The sequence below is a fragment of the Octopus bimaculoides genome, chromosome 2, assembly GCF_001194135.2.
Source record: "Octopus bimaculoides isolate UCB-OBI-ISO-001 chromosome 2, ASM119413v2, whole genome shotgun sequence".
NCBI lineage: Eukaryota > Metazoa > Mollusca > Cephalopoda > Octopoda > Octopodidae > Octopus > Octopus bimaculoides.
In genome coordinates, this window is record NC_068982.1 from 129,132,952 (window position 1) to 129,152,100 (window position 19,149).

The 19,149-nt window shown below is 33.8% G+C and overlaps 1 protein-coding gene across 1 annotated transcript in view; it reads right to left on the reverse strand.

The window, feature by feature from the left end:
• LOC106879224 (SEC14 domain and spectrin repeat-containing protein 1-B) overlaps positions 1–17,671 on the reverse strand; it is a 99,820-nt gene extending 82,149 nt beyond the window's left edge. The window contains exons 1-10 of the mRNA XM_014928703.2: positions 17,514–17,671; positions 12,744–12,836; positions 11,292–11,354; positions 8,698–8,812; positions 7,336–7,426; positions 5,634–5,726; positions 4,511–4,624; positions 3,954–4,131; positions 2,449–2,672; positions 224–346 (exon numbers count right to left, since the gene is read on the reverse strand). Coding sequence (XP_014784189.2) covers positions 224–346; positions 2,449–2,672; positions 3,954–4,131; positions 4,511–4,624; positions 5,634–5,726; positions 7,336–7,426; positions 8,698–8,812; positions 11,292–11,354; positions 12,744–12,825 — 1,083 coding nt within the window. The 5' untranslated portion in view covers positions 12,826–12,836; positions 17,514–17,671. The remainder of the gene's footprint in view (positions 1–223; positions 347–2,448; positions 2,673–3,953; positions 4,132–4,510; positions 4,625–5,633; positions 5,727–7,335; positions 7,427–8,697; positions 8,813–11,291; positions 11,355–12,743; positions 12,837–17,513) is intronic.
• Positions 17,672–19,149: the final 1,478 nt, after the last annotated feature.

Genomic DNA, 19,149 nt, shown 5'->3' on the forward strand with positions numbered 1-19,149 from the left:
AGCCCTATGACACAAACTTCCTGTTTAAAAGTGATTTAAGTTAAAACCTTCAATGAAACCTTCATGTTAATTTAAGTTCCAAACACCAACTTAATAGCAACAGAGACATTTTACAAAATTTTTCATTATTTTCAGGATTAATTAAAACAAAAGCAGTATATGTCAACAGAAATATGGTAACAAAAGGGTTACATGTGAGAAAGTACTATAACTATTTTCTTACAGCACACTTGATCTGCAATTCTTCATGTGTTTTCCTGAATTTTTCAGCTGTTTCACATGTATCTCCAATATCAATATTGCACGAAAGTAGTTTTTCACCAGGTCCAAGAATCCAGTCAACAACCTGTTAATTGAAGATTTAGAATTACATTACCATAAAATTATATAATATAATATAATTACCATAATACTATATAAATTACGTAGTACTAATGCAAAATTATTTTTAAATACTTTTAAAATTAATGTTTTAATTTTCAATAGATTAACTCACATTGAAAAGAGAATTAAATAAAATTATTTATACAATAGAAAACTATAGTTTAAGTGATATTAAATATTACTTTTCATCACAGACACAAGCACACACACACACACTAACGCATATACAAATACAACAAACCTCTTTAGTTTCCATCTACCAATTTACTCACAAGGCATTTGTCAGTCCAGGGCTATATAACAAAATATACTTGCCCATTGCACCACACAATGGGACTGAACCTAAAACCTTGTGATTGTGGAACAAACATATATCAATAGGTGCAGGCATAGCTATGTGATAAGAAGTTTACTTCTCAACCATAAGGTTCTGGGTTCAGTACTACTGTATGGTGACTTGGGAAAATATCTTCTATTATAGCCTTGGGCCAACCAAAACCTTGTGAGAGAATTTGGTAGACAGAAACTGAAAGAAGCCTGCTGTACACACACACACGTGTGTGTGTGTCTATGTTTGTACCCCACCACTGCTTGACAATTGGTGTGGGTGTGTTTGCATTCCCTGCAACATGGTGGTTTGACAACAGAAACGAATAGATTAAGTACCAGGCTTTACAAAAATAAGTACTGGGGTCTATTCATTCAACTAAAACACATGACAGTAGTTTAATGACTGAAACAAGATAAAATATATATATATATATATATATATATATATATATCAGACTGTCAGCACACAGTCAATGTGATGGATGTGGTGGAGATGATATAAGTCAAATGAGCTTGACCTTGACGGACAGATGACAGACTGAATGTACACAGGCAAGGAATCTGAGGCCCCACAAACAGGAAAATCCTTGTAAGTAAATACTTAGACCAATGCCTTGCAAATACAAATCTGAAATGTCAGATTTTCATTCTCTATCAATGCACCAGAAACACTTCAAACCAATTCCGATTAAATAAGGAAAATATGTTTATTAAAGAATATGAACCACAACTAAATATCCTATAACACACCAGAAAATAAAAACCCCAACTCCAAACTACTGTACAGTAAACACCTTACACCTTCTCAAACACCAGCTGCTGACATCACCTCAGACTAAACCAATGAGATTTTTCTCATGTTTATTTGTTATGATCTTCATTGAACATTTACACTTATATTACTGTCTATCCCTATGAAACTCACTGAAATTTCTGTGAAAATTTGAACATTTGATTGTTTAAATAGGTTTTTCCATATTTTAATTTGCAACTATAAACTCTCCTAAACCTTTTGTTTATTTTATTCTCACCATTGTAAGCAAAAAATTGTATTTGAATAAATCTATTACAAAATTTTAAAATGACTACATGCTTTGCAATTCAAATGCATTTTCAAATTCTCCTATATTTTTTCCTGCATGGGAATACACTTCTCTCCATCTATACACATGAATCATTTCATCCTGTTGAACCATTAATCCATACACATTTTGTCTCTCTCCATTTTCTACATTCTCTCTCCATTTTTCCCCCTCTCAATCCTTTCTGTCAAAACGCGTAGGCTGAAACATCAAAGATTGTTCCATTCTTTCCTAACATCAAACTAATATATCTGCTTGTTGTTCTTTCATCTGAGTTGTCTTTTGTTTTCTGTAAATTTGAACTATATATACATATATTACACTGGCACATGAAAAGCAACATTTGAGCGTGGTCATTGCAAGTGCTGCCAGATTGGCTCCCATGCAGGTGGCATGTAAAAAACACCTTTTGAGTGTGGTTGTTGCCAGTACAGCCTGACAGGCCCTCATACCAGTGGCACGTAAAAGCACCCACTACACTCTCAGAGTGGTTAGCATTAGGATGGGCATCCAGCTGTAGAAACTTTGCCAGATCAGATTGGAGCCTGGTGCAGCCTTCTGGCTCGCCAGTCTTCAGTCAAACCGTCCAACCCATGCCAGCATAGAAAGCGGACGTTAAACGACTATGATGATGATGATGATGATTACATACCGTACTTATAGAAATTTGTAATTCTGAAATTATTTCTTTCCTTCCAGCTGAGTGAGTTTCATTTTCCTGGATTTGAAGCAATCTTTCCATTTTTCTCTCCAAAAAATGGATAACTCGTTTCACTTGTTTCTGAGTTTCTAAATTGTCTAAGGTAAATACTGTATCTTCTTCACTACTGAAAGACTGTTCACCATTTTTCTGCAACTGATTCAACAGAATTTTCCCTGAAGAAAATTAAAAAGAAAACATGAGAGAAAGAAATTTAATTTTGCTTTAATCAGAAGTCTCCAAACTTATTCTCAGAACTTGTGTCTATATTTTATAAACAGCCCACACCATCTAAATTATAATGAAACATTAAACAAAGCAAACACTCATTTAGAGAAAAAACATTTATTTATATAAGAAAACATGTAATAATTTATTATTTTGAAAATGGTCAATACCGCTTGTTTTTAAGATAAATTGTTAGGTTGCAAGCATGGCAGTGTGGTTAAGAAGTTTGCTTTGCAACCATGTGATTTCGGTTTTAGTCTCACTGCATGGCATCTTGGACAAGTGTCTTCTACTCTAGCTCCAGGCTGACCAAGCCCTAGAAACCTGTTGTATATTCAATATATATATATATGTATGTATATATATATATATATATATATATATATATATATATATATATATATATATATATGCCCAGTGACAGTGGCATATAAAAGGCACAAGTGTAAATAACACATAAAACACATCCATAGAAACAATGAGGCATCCTAGAAACAGTGAGGCATACAACACTATTGTGCAAAATCTTCCTTTACTAACTACAGACCCGAAAGTGAACAACATCCTGAAAGCATATAAATTCATCAAATACAAAAAGCAACACAAATCGCTAAAGAGACTTCTAACAAATGTGAAGCTTTACACAACAACCATGAAATCAACAGTTAAAAAATGTGGACGCCCAAACTGTGGAACATGCCTCAACCTACTTGAAGGCTCGGATTTCCTTTTCAAACATGGAGAGAGGTTCACAATTAAAACCAACTTCACCTGTGCCTCTGAGAACCTAATTTATGTAATATATATATATATATATATTTATATATATATGGGGTATGTGTATGTTTGTGTTTCCTTGTCTTGTGTGATAGTTGTAAATGAGTGTCATACACGCAATGTCATTCATTTCCAATATTCTGTATGAACATGGCCATGGGGAAAGATTACTTCGCTTGGAAGCAGGTAAGCGTTGGCAAAGGAAAGGGCATTCAGCCATAGGAAATTCGCTTCAATAAACTCTGACCCATGCAAGCATGAAAATGAAGGACATTAAAACAATGATGATTCAAACCAATGAATATCAGCAGTTCAAGCTGTATATAAGTCATTGAATCAATAAATCTAGTTATTCCATATCCCAATATCTTTATCCTGGAAATTTCAAACAAATGTAATTTTGTAATTTTTGCTTTTTATATGGTAATGTATCTTAAATTCATTTAACTTACCATAATTAATAACATTTGCAGGTACAGACATCACAGTATTATTCCATTTATGGCGTCTCTTCAAATCAGCAACTGGACTTAAAGAATTATCTTTAGCAGAAACCCGGTGGATCTGAGCTTCAGCATGATCCAAGTGATTTGAAGCTGATTTAGAGTCTTTCATGAACTTTTCAAAATCCTATTGAATAAAAAATAGATACATTAAAATGTAGTATTTTTATCAAAGTTTACTTCATATTTTAAAACAGTGGTTAATTATAAATTGTAGATGGGGAAAGACTTCTAAAATGAACTGAGTCAATATTTAACATAGGAAAAACATCTATATTAATAACAATACCTTTATGGTAAATTAGAAAATTTTTAGGAAGTTGACATATTATGGTATCAAAACTTTAACTACTATTACACACTTGAAGGGTTATTTTTAAATCTTAATGAAAAAAAAATTATTTTGAAAATATTTACTGTATTATACATGCAATGAAAATAAAAATTTATAAAAGTAAATTTCAAAAAAGCAATGCAAAATGCTCAGCAACGGTGTTTATACTTACCATACGATTCTGAAGCCAATGGCTGTGTTTAAAAGGTAACTGTCCACCAAGATTTTCAGTCAGTTGGTAGGGACTTATAAAATTTGTCAACTGTTTTAATGTGACATACTGAATCTGTAAATGGATTTCATAAAGAAAAGAAAGAAAAAAAATCAAAGGTAAGCAAACATAAAAATCAATATTCATCAACAAAATATTCCCACCCATCTATCTCTTCCACATCTATTCCTGGAAGGGTCATAGGGGGAAATACCAGACATCTCCTCCATTAGGGTCCTCTCAGAAGCAACTGTCATTACACTTCCTGGCTGGATCCCCAAACATGACCAACTGAGACTATGGATATTATTCGATCATCTCATTCGTGGTCTACCCTTAGATCTCCTGCTATTTGACTTGGCTTGAAGAATCTGTCTTGTGATTCTTTCCAGTAACATTCTGATCAAATGTCCTTAGTACCAGAGCTGTTACCTCTTAATGTGGAGAAGTAGCAGCTTGACTTGGAGAGACTCCCTGATCTCAGAGCTATGTACCCTGTTAAGTTAAACTATTCCAGAGATCCTTTGGAAGAACTCCCTTTCATCTGCTTGTATTCACAATCATACATTTTTGGTCATTATCCAATATTCATGACCATAGGTGAGAATAGGTATAAAAACCAAATTGCAGATAGCAAGTTTGGCTCTTTTGTTTTCACCAATGTCTCCTCATCTGAGAATTGCCTGCAGAAGTTTGTGCATTATTGCAGCAGCAGCAGCAGCAGTTATAGCATCCAATTGTAATTTATTTTTTATCAAGTTGGCTTTTTTCGATGCTCCTATATTAATTATACACTCACAAGGCTTTGTTTGGCCCTAGGCTACAGTAGAAGACACTTGCCCAAGGTACCACCAGTGGGACTGAACCAGGAACCATGTGGTGTGGAAGCAAAAGTCTTATCACAGAGCCACACCTGCAACCATGTATATATTTAAATGTCAAGTGATAGAAATGGAGAGATATGTAGAGATACTTTTATTAGTAAAATATACTAGTGAGTCAAAGATAAATGTAAAATAATTAAAAATGGCCTGTTACAAAGATAAGCTGCTGATCCCTACATTAGAATTTAAAGTTAAAGTACCCTGTCAGCAATGTCTATATTCAAACGTCCAGGATTATCTTCAGGAGATGTTTTCAGTATTAAAATTCTTTTTAATTGTTCATGTAGTGATTTCTGAAAGAAATGTAGAAAATATATGTATTTAAATTGTAATTGTGAAAAACAATTAATGCTGAAAAATAAAACAAATAAGTTGAAATAAATAAAAAATATAATTATAAAACTGAAACATTCCAAGTTCAAGTAATCATGTCTAAACAACTGGTCAATATTGAAATGAAATATGCTTTACAGTGAGCTATACATTTTTATTTAACACATATTTTGGAATGAGCCAATGAGGCAGCCCCTATGTGATTCACTCAATGTACTAGAAATAACAGCCAAACTGTAAAATCACATCACATTATTTCAGTTATACTATGTCTCAATAAAAGACAATATAATCTTGACTACAATGCATTTAATCATATGAGGGGTGTTCTTTAAAGATTTCCCCTGACTCACTTCCCAAGAACTGGGATAAGCGAAACTTGGCATAATTATTAGCCTTTCTCTACATAGCCACCACCAATGGTGACACACTTCAACCACCGTTTTATGCAGCTGTGAAGACCTTGTCTGTAGAAGTCAGTAGGTTATGTCTGAGCCAAGACTTTACCTCAGAAATAAGCTCATCATCATCCGTAAAGTGTTTCCCCTTCAAAAAAGACTTCATGGTTGGAAAGAGGTGGAAGTTAGATGGTGCAAGGCCAGGAGAGTAAGGGGGATGAGGAAGGATTTCATAGCTGCAGGAGTGTGCTTTCATCTGGGCAACAAGCGTATTGTGAACTGGGGTGTTGTCTTGGATGAGGCAGACTCCTTTGGTCAGCATGCCACGCCTCTCTGCTTTGATGGCGTCCAGCAATTTCTGCAGCAGAGAAACATAATATATCCCATGAATGGTGGTGCTCTTTGCCAGAAAATCCACCATCACTACTCCGTGTAGGTACCAAAAGGCTGTGAGCATCACCTTGCCTGCTGAGGGTTGGACATGAGCCTTCTTTGGAAGTGGTGAGTGATTATACTTCCATTGCTTCGACTGGTCATTAGTCTCAGGATCATAGTGATGTTTCATCCTGTATGATAAGTATGCCACAAAAGTCCTCCTCGTTTACTTGGCACATTGCCATAAGAACCTGGGAGCAATTGACTTGTTCCTGCTTCTGAAAAGGTGTGAGCATCCAGGGAATCCACAACTTCTGCATGTGCAAATGGTTGTGAATGTTTTTTTTTTTTCCCACAGACCCTACATTTATCTTCACTTCTTGGGCTAGTTGTCGAATAGTTATGCAGCAATCCTCCAAAATGATGGCTTCCACTTTATGGATGGTGTAGTCATCAATGGCGAAATGTGGCCATCCAGGAATGGGAGCAGTTTCCACCGATGTCCAACTGCATTTGAATTGGCAATGCCAGTGCTTGACAATGTCATATGATGGTGCATTGTAATCATAAACTTCTTTCATTTCATCAAAAGTTTCTTTTGGTGTACGACCTTTCAAGTATAAGAACCTGATCACTGATAAGCCCTTAGTCCACTTCAGCAGCAGAAGTAAAAAACAAACGAATACTAGTGGAAAGCTGAAATGCAAAAAGTTGGAATAAATACTACATTTTATCCGAACCCCTAACAACTTTGTCAATTTTCTGTGCTTTACAATAAAGGTATGAAGTGCCTTACCTTTAAAACCTCCAGAAGATAATACAAATCTGACCAGGTTTCTGATCTGTTGTCAATAATCACTGTAAATCCTTGCCATTGAGATTCTTCACTGAAAATAACATTTCATATGGAATTTTAGGAATGATTTAATGGTTTCAAATTTTGGCACAAGGTTAGCAATTTGAGGGGAGGGAGAAGTTGATTACATTGACCCCAGTGCTCAATCTCAAAAGGATGACAGGTGAAACTGACCATGACAGAATCTTAACATTGAGCATAAAGAGCTGGAAAAAATATCACTAGACATTTTGTCTGGCACATTAATGAGTCTGCCAGCTTGCTGCTTTCATTTTAGAAAAATTTTAATAATTAACTGACAGTTATACATGATAAAAAAAATCATGAGTTTTGGTTTTGTAAAAATTATCACATATATTTAATTAGCCCCAGCATATTAGTCAATCTCAGATAATAAACAAAGCCAGCTCCAAGATAGTTTAAAAAGAGATGCAAGAGACATCAAGTATGATGAATAAATCAATGTTTATAAGTATTTTTCAGTTACAGTAGCCACAAGTCATATCTTAAACAATAACACCTCTAGTTTATTTTCTCTTGAAATTATAATAAATTAATTTTCAAATTCTCAATATTTCAGACATATTGTGTGTTAGTGTTGCTAACCAGATTATCATGCTCTGTTGGTGATATCTAGCTTTAAGTACAAGGTGGTTATCTATAGCCCAAGGCTTACAAAAGCTTTGTAAGACAGAACTTGAAAGAAGCCTGTTATATATGTATATGTGTGTGTGTGTGTGTGTGTGTGTGTGTGTTTGTCTCTTTGTCTTGACATTGCATAGTAGTTCTAAAAACAAGCATTACCATCATGCAAGCAGGTACTGGCATCAACCACGTTCGGATGGCGCTTTTTACATGCCACCGGCACAGGTGCCAGTCAGGTGGAACTGGCAATGACCATGCTTGAATGATTTTTTTTTACATGCCACCAGCATGGAACCAGTCATGTGGCACTGGCTAATTAGACAAAACATCTTAAGTTTTCTCAAAATTTTCCCTTCAATGTTAAACACATCTTTGACAAATATGATGAGTAATAGTTCTTAATGTAAGTATTTGAAGGCAGCTTGATATGTACAAATGTTAAAATAACCAATATATTCAGCAATGCTTATTCACTATGACTAGTTTCAGGAAATATTTTAAGTTTTCTCAAAATCCTTCTTTCACATCTAAACAAATTTTAAAGAAGAATTTATAATTAATATTTCTTAGTATGTGTTTATGAGAAACTTAATGTAACAATTTGAAAGATACAGAATGAACAAAAAAAAAACAATAAAATGTAAACAAAACCATTACCTTGGAATTTGTGACAAATATTCAATACAATCATATATGTCCTTTTGGTTGAAAGTCACAGGCTCCCTGTGCATTGGGAAAGTCAAAATTGGACCCCCTTCTTTGTCTCTTCCACCTGGTCACATAAAACAACGTTGAAGGTCAAAGTTAAATGTGGTGTGTATGTGTGTATTCAAATTAAAAAATATAGCTTTAGTAGAAGAGACAGAAGTCAAAACACAAGGTTTTGTGCATGTGTGTGTGTGTGTGTGTGTGTGTGTGTGTGTGTGTGCATGCATGTATATAGCTAGGTAGATAAGGAGGCAGATATATATATATGACAACAAAGGTTCCAGTTAATCCAATCAATGGAACAGCCTGCTCATACAAGTGACTGAGCACTCTACAACACAAACATGCTTATCCCTAATGAAGTCTCAGGGAGATTCAGCATGACACAGAATATGACAAGGTTGGCCCTTTGAATTACAGGTACAACTCATTTTTGCCAGCTGAGTGAACTGGAGCAACATGAAATAAAGCATTTTTCTCAAGGACACAACATGCTGCTGGGAACCAAACTCACAGCCTCACTATCATAAGCTGAATACTCTAATCACTTAACCACAACAGAAACAAACAAATGAATTATATGGTATTCTTATAATCATTTCATTAAGAAACTTTATTGCATTGCAACTCAGTAAAAAGCACCCAGTACACTCAGTAAAGTGGTTGGCAAAGGAAGGACATCCAGCAGTAGAAACATGCCAAGGGCAGACAATCGAGGTACGAGCTGCCTGCTGCAGTCTTCTGACTTACCAGCTCCTGTCAAAAACCATCCAACCCATGCTAGCATGGAAAATTGGCATTAAATTATACATTTATACATTAATATAACATATAACAGGAAGAGAAAGAAAATGGAATTCATGAGATTCTTTAATAATCACTATGATCATTTTGACTTATCATGCACCTAGCTGTGCATGATACACCTAACTGTGGTGTATCATTCAGTGCAGATGTACCTCATCAGGTGATTTGTCAAAATTTGCCTTGTTTTTTAACTTCCATTTTGCTTATTTCAATTAGAATACATTTTGGTATTTGCCTGTAGCTAATTGCATACAGGAGAAAAGATGAGTTAGAATGAAGAAGAGTTCTCTTATAGGTAATAAATATACTTAAGGGCTGAAACATTCAGCCCTTAAGTAACTTATGTATGTAACTCTATAGCCACTTAACATGTGTGTGTGTGTTGTGAAATAGTTAAAAAAGTTGAATATGTACTAAAAGTTCTTATTTAATTTCAAAATCTGACATCATTATTATTTTTTTTATTTTCAAAACACTATATTTTGAAATTATGAAACAAAAATGAAAACAAAAAGCATTTAATGATTCTATATTTCTAAATTATAAAAAAAATTGGATCTTTTACTTTTCCTCTCTCTCTTTCTCTCTCTCTCTCTGTTTGTAAACCCTCTACACTAATTCACCAAGTACATCCAAATGTTATCTCTTCTGATCATTCACTACATTCAAACTATATTAACTATTACAATGTTATGATGTAACACTACAAAACTAATAATCTTTCTATTCTGTACTATCATAATTTGAAGAGTACATGTAACACATAAAAATATGTTATACAGCAGATCCACCCAATTCTTTGCAACATAGAAAAAGAATGTCAAATAAATGATGATGATAATACATAAACGCAGGAGTGGCTGTGTGGTAAGTAGCTTGCTTACCAACCACATGGTTCCGGGTTCAGTCCCACTGCGTGGCATCTTTGGCAAGTGTCTTCTACTATAGCTTCAGGCTGACCAAAGCCTTGTGAGTGGATTTGGTAGAAGGAAACTGAAAGAAGCCCATCGTATATATGTATGTATATATATATATATATATATATATATATGTGTGTGTGTATGTTTGTGTCTGTGTTTGTCCCCCTAGCATTGCTTGACAACCGATGCTGGCGTGTTTATGTCCCCGTCACTTAGCGGTTCAGCAAAAGAAACCGATTGAATAAGTACTAGACTTACAGAGAATAAGTCTCGGGGTCAATTTGCTCGATTAAAGGCAGTGCTCCAGCATGGCCGCAGTCAAATGACTGAAACAAGTAAAAAAGACAACAGGCTTCTTTCATTTTCTGTCTACCAAATTCACTCACAAAGCTTTGGTTGCCCCAAGGCTATAGTAGAAGACACTTGCTCAAGGTACCACACAGTGGGACTGAACCCAGTACCATGTGGTTAGGAAGCAAGTTTCTTACCACACAGCCACTCCTGCTCACAGTATTTACAAATGTCCACTCTACTATAGGTACAAGGCCTGAAATTTTGCTGGGAGGGACTAGTTGATTACATCAATCCCAGTGTCAAACTGGTATTCATTTCATTGACCCCCCACCAAAAGGATGCAAGGCAAAGTTGACCTTAGTGGAACATGAAGACAGAACATAAAGACAGATAAAATGCTCCTAAGCATTTTGTCCTGTGTGCTAACAATTCTGCCAGCTCACTATTTCACAATATTTACAAAGATGCAAAATAAAACTGGGAACCTATCCAATATTGACTGAAAATACAAGGTTAATTTACCTGTTAAATAGACTATTTCTTTCAGCAGAAGGTCAACTATGTGGGCAGCTTCCAGTCTCTTACCTGAATAAAGTAAAAAAAAAAAATCAGATATTTCTTTATATCAAAGATAACAAATCAATATTATTTAATTATATCTATAACACAAAACCATGTGCTTTAAAATATTTTTAGTTTTTGAGCCATGATAATGATCTTCATCATTGCTTTTATGTCAACTTTATCCTTGCTGGCATGGGTTGAATGAGACTTGTTGAGGCAGTTTTCTGTGGTTGGATACTTTTCTTGTTACCAAACCTTATTTGTTTTCCATGTAAAGACTATATCATTCTGCTGATCTTTATACGAAATTGCCAAGCTGTGGAATGTATTGGTTATGGGATATGTAAACAAATACACCTCTGACTAAACAATATCTATGTAAAGACAAGCAGAAACAAGCACACACACACACACACGATAGACTTCTGTGCAGTTTTCATCAATTAGATTTCATCTGCACAGCATTAACCAATCAGCGGCATTAACTAGTAGTAGACACTTGTCACACAAACAAGGTGCCACATAATGGGATGAAACCTAAAATCCTATGGTTGTAATGATGTCAACTTTGCTAATCACACAACTATGCAGATGCCTCCTGCATGAGAAAATATATTAAGTCATTTAACAAGCATAAAATATGTACAAAAATAAATACTAGGGTGTTACCCAATCTCTAGTGACAGTCATCACTCTCTCTCCCTCCTATCTCTCTGTTTCTACCATCATGCTGTTGTTCCCTTCATACACCCGTCCTGGCTCTTCTGTCATCACCCACTCTATTTTTAATCACTTCTTTCACCATAGTGATTTGAGTGAATGTACAAGTTTTAGAGTAGTGAGTACTCTTCGTTCTTACAGCATAAAAGGTAAACCCTCCTGTGTTAGTGCTATGATAAGATGAACCCAGTACTATGTACAAAAAGGGTTGGTGAATGAGAAGAAGCATAGAATTGAGAGATTTCCTTAGTTTTGTCTTGTTGAAGACATGATAACTTCTCTAGAGTTAACACTGAGATAAAATACACCCCTTACATGTGATAAAATAGTTGAAGAAAGGGAAGGCATCCAACCATAGAAATGAAACCAAGAATGAAGCAAACAATTTTGCAACTTATAAAGAGCAGTTGTTCCCAATAAGAATTGTCCTGGACAGGGACATTCTGTCCGGCACATGTCAGCATGAAAAGCAGACATAAAATGATGATGACAACATCAAGGGTTTTATAATTCTAATTACATAATGATAATAAAAAAAAAACATTTGACATGTTTACATACATTAGAAAGAGAAATATTAGTTAATATACTTAAAATTCAAATAATTAAAAACTGAAAACATTGAATTATATTTATGATTTGTTAGATTCATATTCAGAATATGTAAAAAGAAAACAGTTTTGAAATTACTTTCATAGAAAACATCATCACTACTCTTGGAGCTCGATTTGCTGCGAGCTTCAGAATTCAAGGAGGCAGAATAATAAGCCATTTTGTAGTGGCCTGAAATATAACAAAGTGAAAATGATTTTAAAATAATAAACACTGAAATACAGCAAAAATAAATTTTATTGAATTGAATAAAATATTTTAGAAGTAACAATATGATGTTATATGTTAGACAAACTTCGACCTATTACCTTAGTTATGTCATTCATATTTAGGATTGTATATTCAAATAACATATATACATTATTAATTACTCAGTCAACAAGATAGAAATTAGAAGTCATATTTTTTTATTACCCACGAGGGGCTAAACATAGAAGGGAAGAAGATAGAAATTAGAAGTCATTTATGCTGTCACTTCAAAACTAGATTGAATAAATCATATCTCATGGTTAGGTTATGTTGCAGATGCTACTTTATGTTCCGTGTTCACTTCATTGCTGCCATTCTCGGTATCAAGTTGATGTTAATCACTCTCCTTCAGTACAGCTTCTCGCCCAGGTGACGTCTATAAACTTATCTATCTCATCTCTCTCTCTCCATCTTATTTTCTCTTGCTGTGTGAACCTGACCCCCTTTAGTTTCCATCTGTGGTTATTTCTTCTGTCCTCAACTCCAACCTGCCAATATTTTCTCTTCCTCATATATTTGACGTTTTGTACTTTCGTTCGGTCTCTTATCCATTAGTAAAATTTTCTGTCCTTCTTCAGTATTCCCTCTCATACATTTTACTATTTCTTAACGTTGTTTTTAAGCCACTGCTCTGCGTTTTTAATAGCTCATGACTCTGCACCATAAAGTCATTGTTAGTTCTATTCACTAACTAAATATTGCACTTCAGTGTCAACTTACATTTCAGTGTCAACTTACTTTTCAAAATGACAATTTAACAAACAGCCTATCCATCTTAAATTCGTCTTTTTATTTCCTGTGAATCAGAAGTTCTCAACTAGATGTCTCTGGTTGCCCAAATGACTGGTCTACAGGGAAAATAAACGTCTGTCACATATTACTGTAATATTAAAAGATTAGGGTTTCATAGTATGTTTTTATTTTTTTGGTATAATTTTATTGATTTTATCTCAAGTGGTCCTCCAAAATATGTAATGAATCAGTGGTCCACGATAAAAAGCAAAACAAAACTTCTAAATAGCCGTATTCCACTTAGCCAGCTGTTCAAGACACTTAACTATATTTATCAGCTGTTATTGTAGTACCATGCGACTGCTGAATAGGACTTAAATTATCTTCATACTTTTAGAGCCACCTTGCTACTTTCGCAGTTCAGTTCATTTGACATATTTAATATTATTATTAGATAAGCAATACAAAGAAGGAAGATCTAATAAGATCTGATACTAAGGATCTCATTTTGCTTAAATATTTGATGATCGTTACAAAAATATTTTGAAATGACTTCGATATAAATTTAATATATTTGTTCGAATCAATATTTGGAATCATAAAGTAAAAGAATATTTCATTTCATTGATATTTTATAGTGATTAGTAATTATTTAATGTTTCAAAATTTATATTACTATGGTAGGAGTTAAGGTAATACGTTTACTTAGAAAGCATCTTATATTTCTTGCCAAACTGAAGTTTAAATTCGCAAAACATTATAGAATTATTATTAAATCGACCTCAATTATAATTTATAGAATTAAATTCACCTCAAAAGTATTTAACTCCAGATCAATTTTATTCTATCAAACAAGTTTGAAACTTATTCTACTTTATATTTTGCAACGTTGAGATAATTACAAATGGATTATAACATTGTATGTATATTTATAAAATGTCAAATAGTTTTATATCTAGCTCGACCTTAAGAAAGAAAAAAGCATATATGTGTGTGTCTGGTGAAGGAAACAGAAAAGTAGATCTCGAAACAATATGAGCATATATACATTTTTTTTTATTACTAATCTGCAAAAGTTAAACAACTCAAGGACCGTGAGTTTCGTGCGCTGGCACAACACACGCAAATCCCGGCCTTTTTGTCACTAACTTATGCCGATTATTTGTAAAAAAAAAAGTCTGTGTGTGTGAGTATATATATATGTGTGTGACGAATTAAAACAGTTTAACATTAAACTGAAGAATTATTCGATGCTTTTTGTAGAGTACGTATACTTTTATAAAGAAGGGTAACATGTAACCCCTCTTGTAAAAACTATGCAAGTATATATGTATAAAAAGGTATTCAAGATAAGTAAACCAAAAATTGTTTTTGTTGTTTTTTTTCACCACCACCCTCCCCACTGATATACATAGGTGATGAAATACTTTTGACAAACAGAAATATTTCTAATTTCGGTCCCTGAACACCACTGAATTTTATCTGACAAGTTATCGTAAGATTTAGACACAACTTTTCACGGAACAATCAACAATAAAGTATTGTTTATACTTTTGTCCTTTGTATTAAGTCATTATAATACAATTGTACCTTTGTTGATGAAATATTAATGTCAGAAATTACAGAAACAATAACATACTATGATATAATGAATTACAACTATTTCGTACGATATGTTGTAGAAAATATTCAATGGGCACTTTTAAAGCATTCAGGCACAATAATGTAAAAACATAATTCAAAAACTTCACCTGAACTCAGATATTTAGGTAAATGGGTCGCACTTAGTATAATAAAAGCTAAATTTTACACGAGATAAAATAAATGTTTTCAGGCTTTTTTTTCTTCTGGTGAAATGTATATATAATTAACAAAAGAAAGCACCTAGTTTAGTATAGAAGAAGTTTATTATATTTTATGACATTTTAAAAACATTTCTATTTAGTTCTGACACCATTAATTTTATACTTTTATAATTGTACAGAAGTTTTGTAATTTATTTCAATAAATCTTAAAATGTTAATCAACTTAGTTAAATGTTTCCAACCTAAGAAACTTCTTAAAACAGGACTTATGTTGCAGGGCGCAGTTAATTAGCTGACATCCTGAATAAGATTTTAAAATACGTTTGTGTTGTACTGCATTCTTGTCGATCTATAGAAACAAACAAAACTAGGGTGAACTTGTATCTTAAACAAACCAGTTTAGACCAAAACAAAATATGGAGCAAAGGAAATGACGCAGGCATATTACTATTTGAGTGTGTTACAAGAATTTTAACAATTTAAAATAGGTTTCTTCTGGCACAATAAAGTTTATAATTGCTCTAGAATGATTTAATAAATATCCATATAATAAACATATAGCGATTTTGGATGAAGTCATGAAGAGGTAAAAACTGTGAGGTTATTTAGGGTTCTCGTCGAATATCAAAAGGCGTATTAAACAGAAAGTAAACAAGGAAGTTGTGGTGATGTGAATCTGCATCGTTCAACGATGAGGCCGAATTGTCTAAACAACTGAATAACTGCTCCCGAATTAACGTGGAAGGGGTTGAGTCACAAGTGTGAACCTTTTGAATTACAGGTACAATCCACCTGGCAGGCTTATAGATTCTGCCTACTGAGTTTCACGCAGAAAGTATGAATCGACTCAGGGAAAAATGACAGTTGGTCAAAAATGCCATGCAGTGGGCTCGAACATGGGACATTGTGGTTGCAAAACGAACTTTTCAACCATTCGGCCATAGTGCGCCGACTAAACAGGGAAAGTGTACGTCAGGGCTAAATTGAGATATCTGGAACAACAAATGTTTCTATTGTTGATCAAGGAACTAGCTTAACTCAGAAGTTACAGTGTAATAGAATGTAATAGAAGGTATGATTCTAAACTTTACATTTAGTTATTCAGACACAATAATCAGAGTTACTTCCTAAAATTTCAATTAGGAGAATGAAAAATATTGTAAACTTTTGGGAGTGTATACGTTTCACATTCCTTGAATAGTTGTTATTCCTAAGACCATTTACGTACATAATTTTTAAAGAAACGATGTTTAATATATATATATATATAGGCAAAACATTGCTATATACATACACACATATATATGCAAATTATTGCTATATATATACATACATATCTAAGCTAAATGCAATCAAAACAGCTCAACAACTGTTGCTAATGAAATCGCGATCTGTAACTGATCAGGTGTGTTATAAAATAACGCACAACTGTGCTGAATATTAAGACGATGAAAATTAAATAATAGAATTAAACTGCATGTAAAGTAAAAACGAAAATATATTCATGAACGGATCACAATTGGAAATTAAAGGTAGGACTCAGAGTTTTTCGGCTGGAATGGGACAAACACCCCGAAATCGAACGATATGGTGTGTAAGCGGTGTATATTTATGTCTTCTGTCACTAGTTTATGAAATTTATAAGCCTTTCGACGAGAAATGTTACAAGGAAGCTACGAGAATTATTAAAACTTATCTGTATGAAACATAATATAAATTATAATGTAATAATATAAGAATCACCCACGGAGTCTCTATGTGGTCATCTGATCTGCCAGAAGCAACAGTCAAATTTCCCTCAAATTATATCCTACCGTTTAAAAAAAAATAAAGGAAAACTGTGTCTGAAAAACAAAGACGAGTTGATCACGGTTGGAATGTCTTTGGTGATGTGTCTACACAACCATGACCGGGTTGCTTCGTAGGTGATTAACGACTAAGCAAATTCAAACGATCAATCTGTATCAATAATATTAATCAAATTTTTGTCATTTTCTAAAAGCAACAGGTGAAAATAGTTTACGGATGATATAGTTAATTAAAACTAGCTTTATTGACATACCTGAACCACCTCCAGTTAAGGGGGGCAACTGGTTTCAGTCAAATCTACATATATATGTATATCCACTACAACATGCTTGACGTTGTATAGAGTGACCCATCCAGGTATGTTAAACTAGGTTGTCTACGCCTCACTCAACTTGACAGCAGTTAACGACAATGGCTGTTGTCGTACATTACAAGTTACTTTAATCGTCGTATTTCATTTATTTCCAAACGGTAACAATAAACTGGGTTTAAAAGACAACAGTAGAATATATTATATTTGAATATTTTTCTATATAAAATACGACAATTTAAAGGTTTTAGTTATAACGTGTAAATGTATTAAGGAGTCAGCAGGAGGAGATGCAATTAAGGTAACAGCCTTGACAACTTTCAACAAACAGGTTCTCGAAACATTGACAAGTCTTATTGAGAGAAAGAAAAGTCGAAACATTAAACTGGCTACTTATCACACACACACCCGTCAACACATACATACATGCATGCATGCATACATACATACATACATACATACACACGTTAACAGATTAGATAGATAGATAGATAGATAGATAGATAGATAGATTAATGTGCGTCTATGAATGTATAAAGCAAATAGTTAAGATTCTTTAAAACCACATTAACTACATACATACATACATACATACATGCATACAAAAATACCCTGTTGATGTTTATGAAATTCCAATGAAGTTAAATCTGCATAAATATATATATATATATATATATATATATATATATATATATATATATCCACTACAACCTACAACATGCTTGAATCTAGGTTAGAAACCGGCTCTTTCTCTTTTGATAAGAAATCTTGAAATAAAACTGAATAATGACATACATGCATACATACATACATGTATATAGGAAAGTGGAAATCTGGTTTTATTTATTCTTCATCACACGTGTTTCGCTTGTTAATAGGAATCACTAAGATTTACATGTTTGATAGACATGTAAAGAGTTTCTAATAGGAAATTCTTTACATGTCTAACAGGTAACTCTTCAAACTGCTCCAGCCTTTAGAATGTCTTCCACGCTGTATGTGGCCGAGTATTTTTCTGATGGAAAAACACCTTTCGTCTTGAAACCAAAGATGGTCGTTTTTCTTCTAGCGCTGACTTAAGCCGCTCAAGTTGCTCGTAGTAGATCTTCTTTGTTATCATTTGGTTTGAGTTTAAAAGTTCAGAGTGGACTAAACCTTTCATATCCCACCAAACAGATAACAACACCTTACGTAGGTGAAGACCTTCTTTAACCTGGGATGCTGGTGTTTCTCCTTTCCCTATCTTGTAAATGAAAATTTTATTTAATCAAGATATCCTTGGCCTGACGAGTAACCTGCGGTATACACCTCGCTTGGATATTTACCACTTCCGAGGTTCCGCTCGCTATGAAACATATGTAGCTCGGATCTTATCTACTCTATTCCTTAACTCTTGTATTTTTATTCGCATACCTGGCAACCTTGGTTGAAGCGACGGCTCGTAGATAAAATTTTTAGCCGTTGTTTTAATATTGTGTAAAAGGAAACAAACATATAAAAGAAAATTTATACATAAACTTGATCGTTTCGCGTTTTAGCCACTGCCGGGTAGTGTGTTTAATTTGTTCAATGAACTCGC